At 50.7% G+C, this 20191-nt stretch overlaps 1 protein-coding gene across 9 annotated transcripts; it reads right to left on the bottom strand.

Annotated features, from left to right (window-relative positions):
• Positions 1 to 3018: 3018 nt before the first annotated feature.
• Positions 3019 to 19701, bottom strand: ABCD4 (ATP binding cassette subfamily D member 4). 9 transcript variants are annotated; one of them, XM_047079357.1, is made up of 19 exons: positions 19579 to 19697; positions 15272 to 15390; positions 15003 to 15130; positions 13711 to 13850; positions 12404 to 12520; positions 11879 to 12004; positions 11206 to 11256; positions 9736 to 9830; positions 9355 to 9476; positions 9155 to 9246; positions 8892 to 8981; positions 6989 to 7197; positions 6722 to 6813; positions 6294 to 6330; positions 5850 to 5899; positions 5366 to 5418; positions 5012 to 5088; positions 4239 to 4354; positions 3019 to 4067 (listed from the first exon to the last, which is right to left on the bottom strand). In XM_047079357.1, the coding sequence occupies exons 1-19, from the start codon at positions 19614 to 19616 to the stop codon at positions 3999 to 4001; spliced, it is 1821 nt and encodes a 606-aa protein (XP_046935313.1). In that variant the 5' UTR covers positions 19617 to 19697; the 3' UTR covers positions 3019 to 3998. The 9 variants fall into 9 exon arrangements, 8 of the variants coding, with proteins under 8 accessions (XP_046935313.1, XP_046935314.1, XP_046935320.1 ...); XM_047079358.1 differs by having other exon boundaries at positions 13711 to 13760; positions 19579 to 19696; XR_006962048.1 differs by lacking the exon at positions 3019 to 4067 and having other exon boundaries at positions 4265 to 4354; positions 4658 to 5088; positions 19579 to 19701.
• Between the last annotated feature and the right edge of the window lie 490 nt (positions 19702 to 20191).

The raw sequence follows: 20191 nt of genomic DNA, 5'->3' as shown, positions 1-20191 counted from the left end.
CTTGCCTACCGCTTCTAGGTTATCTTTTTCACAATTCGGTGTTTGCTTGGTTGCTGTAAACCTTGGACTGTTTTCTGGTTCTGACAGTTTCAGCTTGTTTTTCGTTTCTTTGGAGGGATGGATGTTCGGAGCTGCCTACTCAACTATTTTGCTCTCTCTTGATGGTGTCCTCTGATGCACCAAAGCTTTAATTTTTAAAAAGTCCCGTGTGTTTTTCTTTTGTTGCCTGTGCTTTGGGCATGTTTAAGAAACCATTGTCAGATCCAAGGTCATGAAGATTTCCCCACACCTCTAAGAGTTGTTCAGTCTTCGCTCCTAAAATTTTCATTCATTTTAACTTTTGCATCTGGTGTAAAAGGGTTCACTTTCATTCGTTGGCATGTGCATATCTAGTTTTCTAGCCCCATCTGTTGAAGAGACTGCTCTTCCCCATTGAATAGTCTTGGCACTCTTGACCAAAATCACTTGACCGTAGATGTAAGGGTTTATTCCTGGATTTTGAATTCTATCCCAGTGAATGACCTCTCTCCATCCTAGTACTATGATGTTTCGATTACCGTAGCTTTGAAGTAATTTTTGAAATCTCGAAACCTGAGTACTCCAACTTTGTTCTTTTTCAAGATTGTCTTGCCTATTCGTGATCATTTGCAATACCATATGAATTTTAGGATCAGCTTTTCCATTTCTGCAAAAACAGGCCTTTGGGATTTTAACATAGGGATTGCATTTAGCCTGTAGATCACATTACGAAGTATCGCTAGGGTAGGCAGGCGCATGATAGGGACGACAAAAAGACTGCTTTTCTGCCATGGCCCACAGCCCTAGGAGAGGAACAGAGTCATGTTTCTATGTATCATCCACTGGGTCTGTGGAATTCCCTGAGTGGTAGAATGAAGCTGGGGAAATTATTTGCCTGGCTGATTTGAAAACATTTAAAACAAACATTTTGTCTTTGTTCTGCACTAAGGACATGTAAGCTGACTTCATCGTGCTGGTGTGTAACGATTCATCCCAAACTCAGTACCCTCCATCAGAGATGAATGATGGGTAAAGGTGGAGTCTGCCCCTAACAGCTTTCTCCTGGCAGAGTTTCTGCAAGGGAGAACACTGGGCTTTAAAAACACGAACAGCACTGAGAACATGTCTGAGGCGGAGGAAACGGCAAATGCCAAGACCCTGAGTCAGGCACCAAATTGGTCTCTCGAGTAATCTGCTAGAGCAACACCTGTACGAAGGCTTGGGAGCTGAAAGATCCAGTAAGGAAGGAAGCAAGTCAGTAAGGAAAGGTCACCAAACAGGCTGGGGGAAGTTTCAGCTACACTGAACAAGTACAGAAATTATATCGAGAGGGTCTTTCTATTCCTGGCCCCCACAGCTTAACAGACACATGCCCAAGGGGTGAGAGTCAGGGCAATCCTTAATCCTTAGGGAGAGTTTTCCCCTCAACCTAAGGAAGAGCTTTGTTCAATTAGAGGGGCCCAAGGATGGGTGGTCCCCAATGCTAAGTGTGTTTGAACAGAGGCCAGAAGACCACTTGGCAGGATATAGTTAGGAGATTCAAGTATGGGAAGGCTTCTGAAGCAGATGCCCACCTTGATGGTCCCTCTGAGCCCCCGAGAGAGTCTGACACTGGCCGAAGGCCTGCCACCGGCCTTGGCAGTGCTGGTATCCTACAGGTCCCTAAGTAGGCTTCACCGGGGACCAGAACTTCCATCAGACCTGGCCAGGTAGCCACCTGCGCTCTCTTGGCCCGGCACCTGGGCGCAAAGGGTGGAGCTGGAGCTAAAAAAAAGGCTCTAGCCAGGCCGGGTTGGGGAGACTTCGGCTACCCAGGCAGCGCTTTCCCAATTTCCATTTCTACCATCTCCTGCCCCACATCTGGGATCACCTTCTGTGATAAGCAACAAGGCAGTAAATAACCTCGTCTTACAGTGAGAGAAAGTCATTTCCCTTGCAGTTCCCATTCCAGGTTTTTAACTTTATTAAGGCGAAAATTCTCACTTGGATGCCAGTACGTCTAACTCCCTTGCAACAATCTCCTAACCTCCCTTTGTACAAAGAGAGCAAGCCTCAGAGTCTTTGCAGGCACAGTATCAAACTGCAATCTCATAACATTGTTTACATTCATTTTTAGTTACCTTTTTAAGGTTCTTTTCATTTATTCTGAAAGGGAGTGTGAACAGGGGAGGGGCAAGAGAGGGACCAAGAGAGAGAGAATTCCAAGCAGGCTCTGCACTGTCATCCAGGAGCCTGACTCAGAGTTCGAACTCACAGACCATGAGATTGTGACCTAAACAGAAACCAAGAGCCAGCCGTTTAACTGACTGAGCCACCCATGCGCCCCACAGTTATTTCTATTTATATCAAATGTAAACTTTATTTAAAAAATTTTTTTTAATGTTTATTTTTGAGACAGAGAGAGACAAAGCATGAATGGGGGAGGGTCAGAGAGAGAGGGAGACACAGAATCTGAAACAGGCTCCAGGCTCTGAGCCATAAGCACAGAGCCCGACGTGGGGCTTGAACTCACGGACCATGAGATCATGACCTGAGCCGAAGTCGGACGCTTAACCGACTGAGCCACCCAGGCACCCCCAAATGTAAACTTTAAAAAATGCAATTAGGTTTAAAAAGGGAGTTAATTCTGGGGTGCCTGGTTGGCTCAGTAGGTTAAGTGTCCAACTCTTGGTTTCTGCTCAGGTCATGATCTCATGGTTTGTGAGCCTGAGCCCCGTGTGGGTCTCCACACTGCTGGTGTAGAGCCTGCTTGGGATTCTCTCTCTCTCTCTCTCTCTCTCTCTCTCTCTCTCTCTCTCAAAATAAATGAATAAACTTACACATGCAAAAACAAAAAAACAAAAAAACCCAAAGAACAAAAACAAAAAGTGACTTATTTCAGAAAATATTAAGCGTCTGCAATGCCTGGGTGGCTCAGTCAGTTAAGCATCCGGCTCTTGGTTTCAGCTCAAGGTCATGATCTCAGTTTGTGAGATGGAGCCCTCGGCACTCTTAGCAGAGCCTTCCTGGGATTCTCTCTCTCTCTCTCTGCCTCTCAAAATAAATAAACATTAAAAAAAATTAAGTGATGAACACTTAGAAATGAACACAAGAAACAGAGATCTGGCAAAAATTATGAATGTGCTGCCCTGACAACTCAACATTGGGGAACATTGTTCTAGAATAAGGACTTTGGGCTCAATCATTTTCCATATCAAAATTTTGCGCTCTCTGGGTTTTGTCTGTTCTCCCTGGCTGTTGCTGTTTCCTACCAAAGACTATTTTTGAAAAATCTCCGCCTTATTTTAGCTGACTGAGGGGAAAGAGATTTAGTTGTACTTGGGTTAAGACAAGAACAGAAGGGCCCTAGAGGTTATAGGTACAACCAGCAAACGGAAAGTGGAGATACGGGGTGAAGTGAAAAACCAGGCACAGAAGGTTCCAGTACTGTGGAGAGTGCTACTTCCTTCCCACCCAGCTCCCAAATACAAGGCTGTGGATTCAATTTAAAGGTCATCTTACAATGCAGAAGAAAGAGAAGGGAGAAAGCTCCAATTTTTAAGAAATGTTTATCTTTTCTTTTTAAAAAAGTTATAAAATTCAAGTGGTTGATTAAAGTTAAAAATCTATTGCCACAAAATTTAATGGATTTAAAAGATTTCCGGATCTCTGGACTTGAAGCCCAATATTCTCTCCACATTGATCCTACATTTCTCATAGATCTCACACTTTCAGGTTTTTCTTTAGAAAACACAATCTGAGGTCATTTGTAAGCGATCAGCACTTGGGAGTGCAGGGAGCTCTGGCTGAGGCAGCTGGGGGGCCTGGCAGGACTGGGTGACCCATTGGGAGCCACACCCTCGCTGCCAGCGCTCCCTGCACAGGACCTGTGAGGCGGGCCAGGGGTCTCCCTCGCCCTGCAGGCCTCCTGGTCTCTCCAGGGGGATGCCGATCTGCCCTGAGCTTGGCACTTTGTCCAGTGGCCAGCCACACCCTTGGCTTCATTCCACTTTGATTCTGGTCAGTTCCCATCTTCCTTCTCCGCAGAGTTTCAGAACCAAGGAGTGAAACTGCAAGAGACCGCCACCCCGCATGGATCAGGCTGGCCCGGCCACAACAAGAGGAGGCCATCCATTCCCTGCCCTCTCTGCTGCCCCCGCTCCCCATTTTGAAGGGCCCCTGGCCAGGCCCAGCCTTTGGGCTCTTCCTCCTCCCTAAGCCATCTCTGTGAGCTTGGGTACCTTCTCAAGGCTGCGCCGATGTCCCACACTGATGAACGTCATGCCCAGCTGCTGGCCAATGCGGTAGAGCTCACTCTCCACCTCCTCAGTCAGGGCGCTGGTGGCTTCATCAAGCACTGAGGGCAGAAGCCAGAGGGAAGAGATAGGGTCCTGCCCCTGCCCACCTCTGCTTCTCCAAACCGCACTTACCTCTGGCTGGGACCAGGGGAAGGCTAACGGCTGCTCTGGCTTACAGGAGCCCTGCCATAGGGAGGGCATGGCCAAAAGAGCAGAGGGCGAGGCTCTACCTGGGAAGCCTTCTACCAGCGGCAGGACAAAATCCCCCCTCTTCCTGTAATAAGCACCAGCTCCGCCTAGAACCGCTCAAAGCAGGGATTCTTAGTTCCCCCCAGGATGTCAGTCCCTGAAGAAGTTCACACCTGCCGTCCCTCTCCAGGCAGAGCTGGGGGGGAGGAGTGTGGCCCCCTTATGGACCGCAGAGCCCGGGGGCATAAAATCACACGCTCTTTCAAGGCTGGCTCCGGCTGCTGCAATGGCAGAATGCTTAGGAACTGGTGGCACATCCAGAGCCGCCCTGAGGATTCCAAGAGCACCCTGCTGCCTCATGGGCAGAGCCCGGCCATCCTGTCCTGCAGGGACAGAGATGCCCAGTCATGCACAGGGGTGCTCTCCTACCCACGTGAAGGCCTCCTCAATTACACACGAACACACACGCACAGACACCTCTGTGAGCACACGGCACCTGGCACGCACACCTGTGGGGCAGGCCTCACCTGCGTACTTTGGCTGCAGGTAGAAGAGCCGGGCAAAGGAGAGCCTCTGCATCTCTCCTGGGGACAGAACGTCGTACCTGAGGAGTGGGAACGAGAGCACCACTAGAGGAAGGAGGACATAGCCTGGCTGTTGCACAGAAGGTCAAGGCAAGAAGAGGTTCCCATGGCAGGAGCCAGCGCCGAGACAGATGGCCAGCACCCTCCTCCCTTCAACCACACTGCAGCCCTGCTGCCCACGAGCTGAGGTCCCAACTCTACTCCTGAGGCCATGAATATGCCCTTGATGGGCCAGCAAATACCTGGAGCCCAGTCTTTGGGGGAGCTGGCTCTGGAGCACCCCAACTCCCTTCTTACCAGTTCCAATCGACCTGCTGGTCCAGACCCTCTGTCCTCGCCACCAAACTGGACTGTAACACACCCAGAGGGAACACTGTCCATGAAAGGGCCTATCCCTGCTTCCTGTCACCCCACCCCACCCATCTCTGAGACAGAGCTCCATCCTTGCGGTGCACCATGGCAGGACGCCGTGAGAGCAATCTGCCGCAGGCAGAGAGGAATACCTCGTTAACTGCACGGTTTAAGTTTGCTGGAGCATGATGACAAGAAAAAGCAGACTTACTTGTGTTTTGTTATCATTTTAAAATTCGCTCCAGAGAACGCACCCCCTTATTGCCTGTACATGCCCACAGCTCCTGTCGCCACTTTATACTCCACTCCCCTGATCCAGGCTCCGACTTCCAGTCCCAGGCCCAGGCCGGTCGGCTGGCTCTGCCGGACCAGCACTTGCGGTCGGTGCTACCAGGTGGGCCTGGACCTCAGGGTCCCTGCCCGCACTCACCAGGCCTGCCAACTCCAAGAACCTCACGATCCTCTCATCGTCGGTAGAGCCTGCAACACAGAGAAGCTTTCCTCCAGAAGTCAGCTCCTTCTGGGTGGCCAGAAGAGATGGGGTACATCATGGAAGGGGGCAGAGTCGGGGGGGGGGGGCACCAGAATCTGGGCTAAGGCTCTACAGGGACAGGTTATGGCACTTAACACAGAAGGGAAGGGCCAGGTGAAGGAAGTGATCTCTTCCCTTCCTCCAGTGGGCGTCTCCTCAAGGAGAGGAAGACAGAGCAAGACAGAGCAAGAGGAGTTTGCAAAATCATAAGCCGTTGAAGAAAACCAACCCGAAACCAGCAGCCTTGCTGGAGCCTCTGCCAAAAGGCACTGGCGAGGCCACAGCCAGGCAGAGTGGGGACAACTGACATGGGAGGACGTGTCTCAGCGAGGCTCAGCTCACCTGAGTCGGGGTAGATCTCCTTTAGGGGATATATCACCTGACAAAACAAAACCACACAGGCCTGAGATGAGGGCCAAAGAGACGTGGGCGGCACACAGCCCATCCTCCCTCAGAAACAGCCCCAGGAACCGCCAAGGCCAGGCTCCTCTCCACCTGAGGACGGCAAGGAACACCCGGGCCAAGAGTCCAGTGGGAGAGGTTGAGCCGGCAGATGGTGGGGCAGGGCCCCCAGAATCCAACCTGCCCCCAGGAGCCACTCTAATGGCCCAATCCACGGATGTGAATAGAAAGTTCTTAGGGCCAGGGCGTTGCTAGGCAGGGGCCATTTTATTACCCCACCTGCTGCCCCAGAACTCTCTAGCGCTGAGACCCGTCACACTGCCAGAAGCCTCAGTGAGGGCAGGGGTAGGAGTGGGCTCCACACTGACCTGCTCCCGAAGGGTCCCATCAGTGAAGAATGGCTTTTGTGGCAAGAACAGCACCCCATGGGGCCCAAAGTCCGTCAGCATCTGCACTGAGCCTGCAGAGCCCACAGAAACCTCCATTTTGAGATCTCCCAGACAGAGTAACTGCCTCTCACTTCCTTTCCTGACAAAAACACCCGGATTTTTACACACACACACACACACACACACACACACACACACACACGCATCCCACCAGCTGGCTCAGAGGCAGGGAGGGCTGGTTCTCACCCCGTGTGCTTGTCCAGAGGCTGCCTAGAACTCGGAGCAAGGAGGTCTTGCCGGTGCCCGTGTTGCCCGTGATGAGCAGACTCTGACCTTCAGAGATCTTCAGGCTCAGATCCTTGATTAAGGGTTTGTTAGAGAAGGGGGCACAGATGGAGACCCGCTCGAGGAGAAAAGCTGTGTCCGTTGGTTCTGCGGCTGGCCAGTCTGGGGCCCTGGGATTAAGAGGAGGGGAGTGTGGGGAAGATAAGTAGTGTGTTTTGCCAGCGGGGAGGGTCTTGTCCTTGGGGGTGGGGTCTTACCTCTGAATAGAGGGGTGGTTATGGGCTAAACTACGTCCTCAAAATAACATGCTGAAGTCTCAACCCCTAGTGCCTCAGAGTGTAACTGCACTTGAAGATAAGGTATTTAAAGAAATGACTGCATTAAAATGAGGCCATTAGGATAGGGCTCTGATCTAATACAGCTGAGGTCATTTCAAGAAGGAGAGGGTCACCCGGGTGGCTCAGTCGGTTAAGCGTCCAACTTTGGCTCAGGTCAGGAACTCATGGTTTGTGAGTTCGAGCCCCACGTTGGGCTCTGTGCAGACAGCTCGCGGCCTGCTTTGGATCCTCTATCCCCCTCTCTTTTTGCCCTTCCCCTGCGTGCTCGCTTGCTCTCTCTCAAAAATAAACATTTAAAACAAAAAACAAAAAGAAAAGAAAAGGGAGAGGCTCACACACAGGGAAGAGGCCAGGAAAGGGCACAGGGAGAAGACAGATCTGCAAGCCAAGGAGAGAAGCCTCAGAAGAAACCAACCCAGACAATAACCTGATTTGGGACTTCCAGTCTCCAGAACTGTGAGGAAATAAATGTTGGATAAGTCACCTGGTCTATGGTATTGTTAGGGCAGCCCTAGCAGACTAACAGAGGTAGGGCTGGGGGCACCTCCTTTATTCCAGGCTTCACAAAGCCCCGCACGTGACTCCTTACCCCCACTTGGCAGATGAGGAAACCAAGTCAGGTGGCTAAGTAACTCCCTCGGGGTCACAGGGCTGAAGCTGTCTAACTAGAAGACGAGCGGGTTTTCATAGCGCGTGTAACCAGGAGCTATGACAGGACGGGCATGGTGGTCATAAAGGGATCTGGAGCTGCTGGGTCTGCGCAGACACCCATCTCCCCCGGACAACAGCACCTCTGGTCTCCTGTGGTCACTGCCCATCTCCCCAGCCCGAGGCCCAGAGGTGCACAAAGCCTGAATTCTGAACAGGGCAACAGTTCTGGTTTTAGTCCCTAAGGAGAGAGTTGTGTGTAGTCCCTGGAGTTCAGGCTGTTTCCATGTCTGAAAGCTTTCTCTGTGGCCACTGTTCAAGTACTTTCTGTGAACTGTGATTCTAATCCTCACAAGCACCCTGAGAGGAAGGTTAACTGTTCCCCTTATGGAGATGAAGAAACTGAGACACAGAAGAACAGTTAAGTAATTACATCAGGAAAAGCGAGGACATGAAACAAATCCTCAGTTGCACAGAAAGGTCAGAAACATCACCAAGCATGCAAGGAGACACGTATAAAGACGTGAGGGTGTGAGCGAGGCAAGGGGAACAAGCGTGCCCTGAGGAAAGGGGTAGGTGGCGGGGCTCAGTGGGAGGGGTACCACTCAGATTCGTCTTGTTCTCACAGGCCCAAGCGGCTGTGCGCACTTGCTTCCGGCAGCTGAGGAAGTTGTGAATGAACACAACAGATGCCAGAACAGCAACACTAACTGTGAACATGTGTAACGTGTCGGGCACGAGGCAGCGATCTCCCTCATTTGCTCCGCACAGTTCTGCTGCACGGCTGGGCAAGAGCAGGGCTCCAGGGCGAACCCGAACTGGGCACCCCCAGAGCTGCCTCCTCAACCGCTGTGCCACCCTGCCAGGCCGGCACCCACCTGTCCACGTCCCACTCGCTCTCATCCAGGATCTCACCACCGTGCGACTTCGGGGACATGTCCAGAAGGGTCTCCTCAAGTTCCCCGATCCTGGGCAAGAAATGAAAATCTGAGGAGGGTCTGAAGGCCCAGGTGAAGGTGTTAGTCTCCCTCTCTCACACCCACTAGCATAAGGTTTTTCTGTTCCTTTTTTTCATGCAGCTACTTCTCCAAGTGGCACATGCTCTGCTCAGGACGTGGGGAGGGGCCTGACGCGGCCTCACCTGTGCGTGTAACCAGCCACGTCTGAGAGGGTGCTGGAGAGGTCGATGAGCCGGGTGAAGCAGCTGATGAGGTAAATGCACACAAAGGCATTCTGCACAGGACAGGGAGCACTGATCAAAGGCCTGGACTCTGAGGTCCTGGGCACTTGGCTGAAGGGGATGGCATGAGGGGTCAGCGGGGGGGGGGGGGGGATTCTCACCTTGCTGACCACGGTGCTGAGCTCTGTGGGGCTCAGGTCTCCATAGACACCACTGAAAATAGGGATTGCGATCACAATGTAACTCAGGATGCTGCCCAGATAGTCAAATGTGTTGATGCCAACTGTAGAAGACAGAGACACCCAGGATGAGAGACTCAGGAACCACTCATGCGCTCTGAGGGAGGAAGAGCCAAGCAGGGCCAAGCTATTCCCTGGATCCTCATTCTCCCGAAGGTACTCATGGCAAAGGCAGTGGCTCCTTCTGGTTAATTCCTTCATCAGAGCAAAGTGATTCGTGCAGAGAAAAAGCAGGGAGGTGTGGGAAGGGAAGGGGACTATCCCAATCCTGTGCTCCTGCCTCCAGGGGCTCCCTCCACCTACTGTACAGCCACAGCTCCTTGGACATCAGCTCCCTCTGGGTCTGAAGGAGTCTCTGCAGCCTGCGGTCTGTCCTCATGTGCTCCACGTGCCCAGCTCTGGAGAGAAAGGCTGGGGTGTCCATGGGGCCTGGAGAGCCTTATTCCAGGCCAGGGGACCCCTCCTTCCCTCATCACACATCACATGCTCCTTTAGGGACCAAGCCTGTTCGAATAGTCTTCACCTCAGACCCTTCCTGCTACCAGCACCCATTCATTGCCTTGTTTTCTCAACACAGTGTTGTCTGCAGAAAGAACATGAACTCTAGATTGGGCAGAGCTGGGTGACGCTGATAAGTTACTCAAGCCTCAGAATCTCAGTTTCTTCTTCTATAAAATGGAGCTAATGGCACCTACATAACAAGTCAAAGTGAGAATTTCTAAACATAAAGCGCCAGGCATAAGAGGGGCCCTCAATAAATGACAGCTGTTATTGCTAAACAAATATACACGTAGTCGCTATGTGGCAGGCCCTGTGCTACTTAGCCAGTGAGATAAAGAAGTGGATAAAATAGTCCCTGTCCTTGAGCTCCCAGTTCAGGGGGGACAGGCAGACACTGCATTCTCCACCTGGCACGTGGAAAGTGTCAGAGGGACAGAGAAGCCATTGGAAGCCACCCAGAGCTCCAACAACCAACCTGCTTTCCTCTTGAGAGGCTGCAGAATCCAAAAACAACTTAGCACAGGCCCAGCCCTACCCACCACACAACCCAACCCCACCTTGCAGATTCCTAGAATCCTTGGCGCCCCCAAGTGGTGGCTGCTACAAACTTCAGCAGAGCTGGACAAGTGCAAAAGTCCCTGGGCAATGAGATCCAGATAATTCAATGGCAGCTTCCACGAACACCTCTGGGCCCTGAGCTATTAGTCCGAACAACGATTCCACAGGCCTCCAGGAGGCAAGGCCCAGGGACTTGCCCTGACTCTGAGGGAAGGAATGAAATTTCACAATGCTGCTGTCAGGAGACCAGGTGACTCTTTGTTCCACTTGAACAGTGTAAGAACCAGGTCTCCTGATCTCGTGAGGCTCCCTTTCCTTCTTTATGCTACAGAGACAAAGGATTGGCCTTTGACTCTTTGATCAGCCATCAGGCAGTGGCAGAAAGCCATTTTAAAGAGGGTAAGACAAAGGCAGAGGCAATGCCTTACAATCCTCACCAAGATGTGAAGCATTCACTCATTTCATTCTTAGATCAAATTTAGGCCCCACGTTAGGCCACTAGAAGGGACCAGCTTCAGAAGCAAAAATCCCTGGACATAAGGATGAGGCCGACAAGGTCAGTGAGAGATACGGGGACAGGGTCATAGCCAAATGGAAATACTCGGCCCCTAGGCTCAGTGATGGTAGGAGGGCTGTACAATTCGTCTTCCCTTCTCTGCCATCTCTTCTATCAGCTCTGATGAGGCAGAAGGGAACTATCCCCACCCGACTCACCTGAAGAAAGCAGCAGGCTCAGCATTGACCCGGATCTGCATGTGCTTGAACCTGCGCAGACCAAAGGGAAACGTGTGCTGACAGTGGCCAGTACTGGCCCCTCTCCTTTCGGAGGCCTGGACTAAGACCTCCCGAGAGGAACCCAGCTCCACCTCAAAACTGTGGCCGTCTTGGCGTAGCCCTTCCCTGAGCTGTCATAAGGCAGGAATCCCAGGACCTGTGAGGGGTGACAGACGCCCTGAAGACAGGGCAGCTCCTCAGCTCCCCAGAGGACAGGTGCATTCCTGCCCACACCACCGCCTCCCAGGGCCCAACTTGAAGGAGCGGGGCCCGAGAAGCAAGAACAGGGGCTGGATCCATCGGCTGAGCCAAACCAGGGAGGTTGGAACAGAAGCACATGAGAAGGCCAAGGGATGATGATGGCCAATCGGACACTGTTCTCGGTGCTTCTCATGTATAATCTCAGTAATCTTCCTCACCACCCTCTCTGCAGGCAACGGTATCACCCCTTTCAGAGATGGGATCACTGAAGTTTAGGGAGGTTCAAGACCTCACCCAAGAGCACGTGGCTAGTAACTAGCACAGGCTGGGATTTGAATGAGGGTGTCTTATTCTAGGTCTCATTCTTTAGCCACTGTGCTCAGCCCAGGAACCTCACGCAAGAGAGACATACCTGAAATCCCCCTCCAGCTTCTCCTGCTGCACCAGCTTTGCCACGATGGGCCCCATCAACATTTTGTTCACCACGGTTCCCAGAATGAAATACCCGAAGATGCTCATAGGCCCAAGCCAGCCTGTGCTGAAAAGCAGAGGGGTGGGGGTGGGGGTGGGGAGTGTGAGTGTGTGTGTGTGTGTGTGTGTGTGTGTGTGTGTGTGAGACACATATGTCTGCAGGGCTCAGCCCTGATTCTTGCTCACTTTCAGGCACCAGTTGTCCAGTTTCAGCCAGCAGTCCTGTGGGACCTCTGCTCCTGTGTGGGGGGGGCATTTGCTACCTGATCTAGGAGGTCAGAGTACCAGGATCCCCGTGACACTGAAATGCCACATGTCTCAAGAGAGGACAGGGGGGCGAGCACAGGACAGAGGAAGGCTTCCTGGGCTACAGGTAGGAGGGAAGGAAGGCCCTGACTTGGGAGAGTTTGTGTGAGTGAGGGACCTCGGGGGAAACACCTGGCTGGGGGGGGAGGAGAGGTGTCACCTTTGGAAGCACTGGTAGGTGTAGTAGAGGAGGGTGAAGGGCGAGATGATCAGTTTGCTAGCCATGCTGCTGAGCTGCCGGCAGAACCGTTCCACGTCCTGGCTGATGCGCTGGTCCCTGGAACCAACAACACAGAGCAACTGGACCAGGGAGCGGGGCAGAGGGTGGAGAGAGTGGAGACTGATTCTGGTTACCTCTCATCCTGACCTTGCCTTTCGGCACTGTCAGCTACGATCCCAGGGAAAGATGGACCCAGATAAGCACTGGTTTTCCTAGAGGCACCGAGACCCTCAGGACCTTTAAATGGGGTTCTGAAGAGTGGCTTCTTAGGGTACCTCAGTTTACCCCTCAGGAAAAGTGGCAACTGAAAGGTCCAGTACCCAAGGGTCCTGAGCAGCACCAGAGAAAGACACGAGGGTAGATAAGCCGAGTTTCTGGATGAGCAGAAAAGCTATCCTGCCTATCTAGCTCCTCCCAATCCCTTCTGCAAGCCTGAGCCTCCCCCATTTTAACTATCTGGCTGCAGAAGCTTCATATGGGGTGAGCCATGGAGAAGCCTAGAAGAGAAAGAGGCAACAGGCATCTGAAGAATCTTTGCTGCAAAGCTCAGCTTAGGCTGAGGAAAGCAAGAAAGTGCCTGAGGGTGGTGGGTGGAGAGGGAATGAGTATGAGGACGGACTCCTCAGGTCCCACTGCACCGCCGGGGGCCACACTGACTCCTATTTCCAATGAGAGGCACGACCCTGGGCAAGTCATTTGCATTCTCTGGGCCTCAGTTTCCTCACCTGTAAAATAACAAGAGCGAACTCACACTGGAACCCTGGTCATGTGCCAGGTACCGCATATGTGCACTCCATGAAAATCATCTGAGATATTCTTCAGATAGGAACTGTCATCCTCATTTCCCAGAAAGGGGACCTGGGGCTCAGTGAACTAAGGCCTATAAACTGGGAGGGGACAGAATGAAGATCTAAATCTCACACGGAATCCTAGGCAGCAGTAATTTTCTACTGCTGAAAATCCAAGAGCTGTTCTGCTCCCGAGGACACTTTCTTCGGATGGTGCCTGGTTTGGAAATGCAGGATATAAAACGGACAAAAGGGAGCTGCTCCTATCTTTTAGCTCCCTATTCTCAGCCCTGCAGCCCCTCCAGGGAGCCTCCAGGGTCTCCTTCCCGTAGGGTGCTTATCAACACTTGCACCTAACTGTGGATGAGCTCTCAGGGGCGTGCAGCAGGGACTCTCCAGGGCTGAGCCAGCCTGACAGGACCCTGCAGACTGTAGGGAGGACCGAGAGCGGGCGCCTACGGGTTATCGACGTCATCCCGCAGCACGTTGAGGGTGTAGTACACACGGCCCTGGAAGTAGAAGCGGTGAAGGTGCTCGGTGAGGTCCTTTCTCCAGCTCACATACAGCAGGTTGCAGGTGAACTGGTCAAAGCTCTTCAGCTGTGCAGCGGGGGAAGCAAGAGGAAGGGAGCGAGAGGGAGAGATGGCTTACTGCAAGCCTCAGCCAGAAGCTCAGGGCCGGCAGAAGGCCTCTGCTGACCAGTCCCAGCCCACTCTGATTATTCTCTGTCCACTCAGCACTTCTGCTTGTTTCAAGTGTCAAGTCAGGGGATTCTTCCCTCCCTCCCGTGCGCATTCCTTCACGAAGCACTAAAGGGCTTATCAAAGCCAAGACAGTAATTGTTCTGTCTTCTACTGAGAGCAGGTGAGCTTCTGGAGACTGGGAGGGTATTTCTATGCCATTTATGTTCTTACTTTTCTGTCCCCCAAAGCTTAGAACAGGGTTATGTACACACAGGTGTTTCCTTCCAGAAGACCCATCAAAAGTGCCCCGAGTGTGATGAGAAGTGACTTCCCCAAGAAAGCAGGTAGTACAGGCAGACAGAGCATCAGGCTTGAGTCCTAGCGGAGGCCTGACTCTCCCTGTTCACCACTGATGGAGCACTTACACGCTAAGCCTGAGGCAATGACAATGAGCTCAGTCTAGCAAGAAAACAATGACAAAGGTATGAGGAGTATTACAGCAGAGGTTAACTCAAAGTATTAGTTAAGCAGAGAAGAGGGCAGGGTTTGGTGGACAAAACATGAAGGAGAATGCTAAGGAGGACTTGAAGGAGGTGACAACAGCAGAACCTTGAAAAGTGAGCAGGCATTAACCGAGGGAAGGGAAGGGAAGGAGGCCATCCTGCAGGAAAGCCGCAGGTGCAAGGACTGGGAGGTGACATGGTGCCAGGCTGAACCATGGCCTCAGCCCCACAGAGAAGCAGCAGCCCCCTAGCTACTGATCCCCAATTTCAAGTGCTCTGAGCTCCCTGAAGCAAGAGTCCTGGGAATGGAAGGGACAAGATCATTTCTGCTAAATACCGATTTAACCAGAACCTCCCAGCCTAGTCCTGGAAGCTTGAAACACCTGAGGAATTAGGCCAAACAGCAAGATCAATGCCCTGAACAGGGCTCTGAACTCCAGTTCCCAGAAAAGGGAGGGAACACCCCTCTCACAGCCTGATTCCTGCTTCCTGGTGGCTAAGTCCCACTGGGCATTCTGCTTACACTAGGCTGGAGAAGAAGAGAAACACACGGAGAACACCTTACCATGGAGTTGAGAATGATGAGCACGACAGCCAGGAATGTTAGGGTCTTGAACCCATCCAAGTCTTTGTTTCCCAGGACCCCATAGTACTGACTTGGGATCAAGCCAACCTGGTAGATCACCAGTTGTTCTGGGGTGGGGAAAGGAGTCAGAAATCAATGATGAAGGATGAGAAAACGAGAAGGGAGGCTTCCCCTTGAACACCTGCCTCATCAACTCTCCAGAGAGAAGGAACCCCAAAGCCCCCTCCAACCTGGGCTCACTCACTCACCCAGTAGGGCCACACACAAAAGGGTCAGGAACATCAAAGCATTCTGTGATGACCAAGAGGGAAACAAAACCTTCTGTATCTGCAGGAACCGCTGGAGAAATTGCAGATCTAATTTGGGCCTGAAGAAGAGAAGCAGAGAGAAACCTAAGACAGCCATTAAGCCTTAGAGAGCAGTTACCAAATTTCTCTACATTGTTCTATGGAGGGGTCCAGGCCAGGCAGCAAGAATGTGAGGAATAGATGGGAGAGAAAGGAATTTCTGTAAGCTGGTAAATGCTATAAACGGTTATTTACCAAAAATCTACAGCTAAAAAACAGTTAATGAAGAAACTTTAGCCACATCCTCTATACGGTCCCAAACATGACAAGAAAGCCCATCAAGGATTTTAAGGTTCTGGTTAGATCAATAAAGCAAGAAAAATAAATGAGGTAAAAGAATTAAAAGGGGAGAGATTAAATGGTCTTTATTTGCAGATAATGCGATCAATTACCCAACAAACAGCAAATCAATAGGCAAATGATGGAAATAAAAGGAGTTCAGCTAGATATAGGGTTAACATACAAATCTCAATAGTGTTCTATACCAACAATTACCAACTGGAAAATATAAAGAAAATAAGATGTCATTTACAAAAGAAAAGCCTTAAAAACAACTACAAAATATCCAGAAATTAACTTTTGAAAGGAGTGTATAAGACATTTTGGAAGAGGGGCGCCTGGGTGGCTCAGTCGGTTAAGCATCCGACTCTCGATTTCGGCTCGGGTCATGATCTCAACATTCATGAGATGGGAGTCCCTCATCAGGCTCTGTGCTGACAGCGAGGAGCCCGTTGGGATTCTCTCTCCTTCTCTCTCTGTCCCTCTCCTGCTCGTGTGTGCAAGCACATGCTCTCAAAAATAATAAACATTAAAAAAAAATACATTTTGAAAGAAAACAGAAAGCTCTGTCATAGGATGTGAAAGAAGACTTAGATAGAGCTGGGATGACTTAACATTCTATAAAGATAGGGTGCCTGGGTGGCTCAGTTAAGCATCTGACTTCGGCTCAGGTCACGATCTTGTGGTTTGTGAGTTCAAGCCCCGTGTCAGGCTCTGTGCTGATAGCTCAGAGCCTGGAGCCAGCTTCAGATTCTGTGTCTCCCTAGCTCTCTGCCCCTCCCCTGCTCGTGCTCTCTCTCTCAAAAATAAACATTAAAAAAAAATTTTTTTTTAATTATATAAAGACCTCATTTCTTGGGGCGCCTGGGTGGCGCAGTCGGTTAAGCGTCCGACTTCAGCCAGGTCACGATCTCGCGGTCCGTGAGTTCGAGCCCCGCGTCAGGCTCTGGGCTGATGGCTCAGAGCCTGGAGCCTGTTTTCGATTCTGTGTCTCCCTCTCTCTCTGCCCCTCCCCCATTCATGCTCTGTCTCTCTCTGTCCCAAAAATAAATAAATATTGAAAAAAAATAAAAAAAAAAAGACCTCATTTTTTTTTTTTTTTAACGTTTATTTATTTTTGAAAGACAGAGAGACAGAGCGTGAGCAGGGGAGGGGCACAGAGAGAATGACACAGAATCTGAAGCAGGCTCCAGACTCCAAGCTGTCAGCACAGAGCCTGATGCCGGGGGCTGAAACTCACAAACCATGAGATCATGACCGGAGCCGAAGTGGGACGCTTAACCACTGAGCCACCTGGGTGCCCCTATAAAGACCTAATTTCTAACAGAAGTAGCCTATTAATTCTGTATAATACCAATCACAAGCAGAACTTCTCCGAGGAACTCTACAAGGAAATATAAAGGCCCGTGAATAGCTGAGGGCAATTGTGAAGAACAGAAAAGGAGGAGGAAGAGACTCAAACCATCAGTTATTAAAACAAATCATATTGCAGAGCTGTGGTTTTAATACAGGAACAAGAAGACCAATGGGACAGAGACCAAAAAGAAAAAACAGACCTATGTTTACATGGGCACATAATAGAGGCTGTGTCACAAGAAATGACATATTGATACTAACACCTGCTTACACTCAGTAAGCAACACTATATGCCCAGTACTGTTCTCCATGTATTTTACATGTATTAATTCATTTGGTTGCCACAACCCTAAGAGATGGAAACTACATCCTATTTTATGGATGAGGAACTAAAGCCAAAGAGGGTAAGTAACTTGTCCTGTCACCACCTGGTAAGTGGCAGCCTTAGGGTTTGGATACAGGCCACCTAGGTCCAAGAAAGTGAGCTCTTAACTATGCTCCAAAGGCTCTCTAACTTCTAATTATTTATTTATTTTTTTTAATTTTTTTTTCAACGTTTATTTATTTTTTTGGGGGGGACAGAGAGAGACAGAGCATGAACGGGGGAGGAGCAGAGAGAGAGGGAGACACAGAATCGGAAACAGGCTCCAGGCTCTGAGCCATCAGCCCAGAGCCCGACGCGGGGCTCGAACTCGCAGACCGCGAGATCGTGACCTGGCTGAAGTCGGACGCTTAACCGACTGCGCCACCCAGGCGCCCCACTAACTTCTAATTATTAATTCATTAGCTATAATTGAAAAAGGCAGAGGAAAATTTAGGTCATTACCTCACATCATTTAGAAGGATAAAATTTAAAAACTCCAAATGGATTGAAAGTCTAAAGGTGAAAAGCAATTCTATTTAGTTAATAGAAGGAACTGCAGAAGAACATCTTAATGAAGATACAGTGGGAAGATACTCCTCAAATAAGACCCCAGACCCACAAATTTTTATAAAGGGGAAAACAAATGCACTTATTACTTTTGTGTGTGTGTGTGTGTGTGTGTGTGAGAGAGAGAGAGAGAGAGAGAGAGAGAGAAGCAGAGAGTGAGAGGAAGAGAGAATTCCATGAGGGGCAGAGACAGAGGTAGAGCGAGAGTCCCGAATCGGGGCTTGAGATCACCTGAAACGGGGTTTGAACCTGGGCTGAAGTTGGATGCTTAACCAACTGAGCCACTCAGGCACCCCACGGACTTATTTTTGCTCAACACCGTGCCACGGGTTAAATTAAAAGACTTGGAGAAGGTGTGTGCGGAGTGTAAAACCAACAAGGAATCAAAATCTAGAGCATACAATGAATTCCTACAAGTCAGGACAACAGGAAATCCATAGAAAAGTGAGAAAAGGGGACGCCTGGGTGGCTCAGTCGGTTAAGCATCAGACTTTGGCTCAGGTCATGATCTCAAGGTTCCTGAGTTCGGGCCTCGCATTGGGCGGGCTCTGTGCTGACAGCTCGGAGCCTGGAGCCTGCTTGAGATTCTGTATCTCCCACTCTCTCTGCCCCTCCCCAGCTCATGCTCGCACTCTCTCTGTCTCAAAAATAAACATTTAAAAAAAAAAGAAAAAGTGAGAAAAGGATACAAACAGGCAATTCAGAAAAGGGGAAACCCAAATGCTTAATACATGAAAATTAACACAAGGGGATGCCACCTTACAACCCATCAGATGGATAAACATTAGAAAATCAAAAAATACCAAACGTTGGGGGGATATGAAGAAGTCAGAACCTTTATGCAATGCTGCTGGGAAGTATAAACTGATGTGACCATTCCAGAGAATAATTTTGCAGATGTAGGTATGACCTAGCATCCTACCCGGGGGGGGGGGGGGTGGATAATCCAGAAAAATATCACCCATATCCACAAGGAGACAAACGCCAGTATGTTTGCGGTGGTTAAAAACTGGAAGCAATGTAAGTGTCCGTCATTAGGGGAATATGTAAGTAAAATGCGGTCTAAAGTATGTAGAGTAGCATTTCATGCAGCCCCGGGAAATGAAAACTAGATTACTACTGAACATAGGATCTCAAAAGCATTACGTTGAGTCAAAAAGTTTAAAAACAAATCACAGCATATTATAACTTATGGAATTCAAAACCACTATATATCTTTCAAGGTAACAAATACGCAAACTTGTATACACTGGGCTGTACAAACACTCTTTTAATACACCAGAGTGGGGCGTCTGAGAAGGGGGGTGAAATGCGACTGAGAATAAGGAACGAAGGAAGATACAAAAGCAGAACACAAGAGGGGCTTACACTGGACCACAGTGTGCTAAGAACTGAGAATGACGATTAATTCAATTCTGTGCACTTGAAGTTCTTAGGGGGGCGGGGGCGGAGCCAGTTCCGAGGGAGAGGATCCCACAGAGGGCTGGAGGAGGCCTCGGATCGCGGGAGGGTGGGCGCCCCCTCGCAAGCTCCTCTTTTGCCTGGACCGGGCCGAGGACGGAAGGCAGCGGGGCCCCTTCCTCACCTACCCCCGGGGAGGGCACCCTGAGGCCCGGCCCTCCTCCCGGGCCGCCCTGCTCACCTGGCGCCAGCCCCGGCCGCCGGCCCCGGGACCGCCATAAGCCGGATTCCGCCCACCGCCGGAGCCCCGCGGCCCCGGAGTGGGCTTCGGGAAGAGTGCAAAGAGCACGCGGCTAGCCGAAGAGGGGAGGGGCCATGCCTACCACGGAGACGGGCGGATAGAGAGGAAGGAGCAGGGCGCTGCGGCCGCTCCCGGAAGCGACCCGCTCCTCGAAAAGAACCAAAGAGTGCTGAGAGGCACATTCTGTGGAGCAGGCGCTTTACAGCGCCCCCTGCTGGATCCGGAAGATTTCCATTTTGACAAGAAGTAGCCAAGAAGTGTGACTGTTTTGTGACAAGTATTTTAGACTCAGAATGTAGATGTGTCGTACATTCTCCCAAAGAAACCGCGGTGGTATTTTAACAGTAAATCAGGATTGCGGATTGCAGTTGTAACGAAATCCAACGTTGCGGTGGTGTAAGCGATCGGGCTTTTCCCTTAAGCCTTGATGGAGTGGCCACTGTTTCCATCTCACCGTCTTTCCAAGTGTAATTGCCCTGGCCCCGAGCTTTTCCATGGATGGCTCGCTCTCAAAATTAGTTCAAATGTCACCTTCTCACCCTACCCAGAATAT

This window comes from Lynx rufus, unplaced genomic scaffold, assembly GCF_022079265.1.
Source record: "Lynx rufus isolate CCGP_SWC_20201006 ecotype Redwood Valley unplaced genomic scaffold, mLynRuf1.p SCAF_17, whole genome shotgun sequence".
Taxonomy (NCBI): Eukaryota; Metazoa; Chordata; class Mammalia; order Carnivora; family Felidae; genus Lynx; species Lynx rufus.
This window is presented reverse-complemented; position numbering and strand designations above follow the sequence as displayed.

What these genes read in the sequence shown, in the direction of transcription:
- ABCD4 (XM_047079357.1), bottom strand. Translation starts at nt 19,616, where the DNA reads ATGGCGGTCCCGGGGCCGGCGGCCGGGGCTGGCGCCAG. An exon ending in TTTGTGTGTGGCCCTACTGG is followed by an intron (nt 15,131 to 15,271) that starts GTGAGTGAGTGA and finishes TCCCCACCCCAG; the next exon opens with AACAACTGGTGATCTACCAG. An exon ending in CGGGATGACGTCGATAACCC is followed by an intron (nt 12,521 to 13,710) that starts GTAGGCGCCCGC and finishes TGTTGGTTCCAG; the next exon opens with GGACCAGCGCATCAGCCAGG.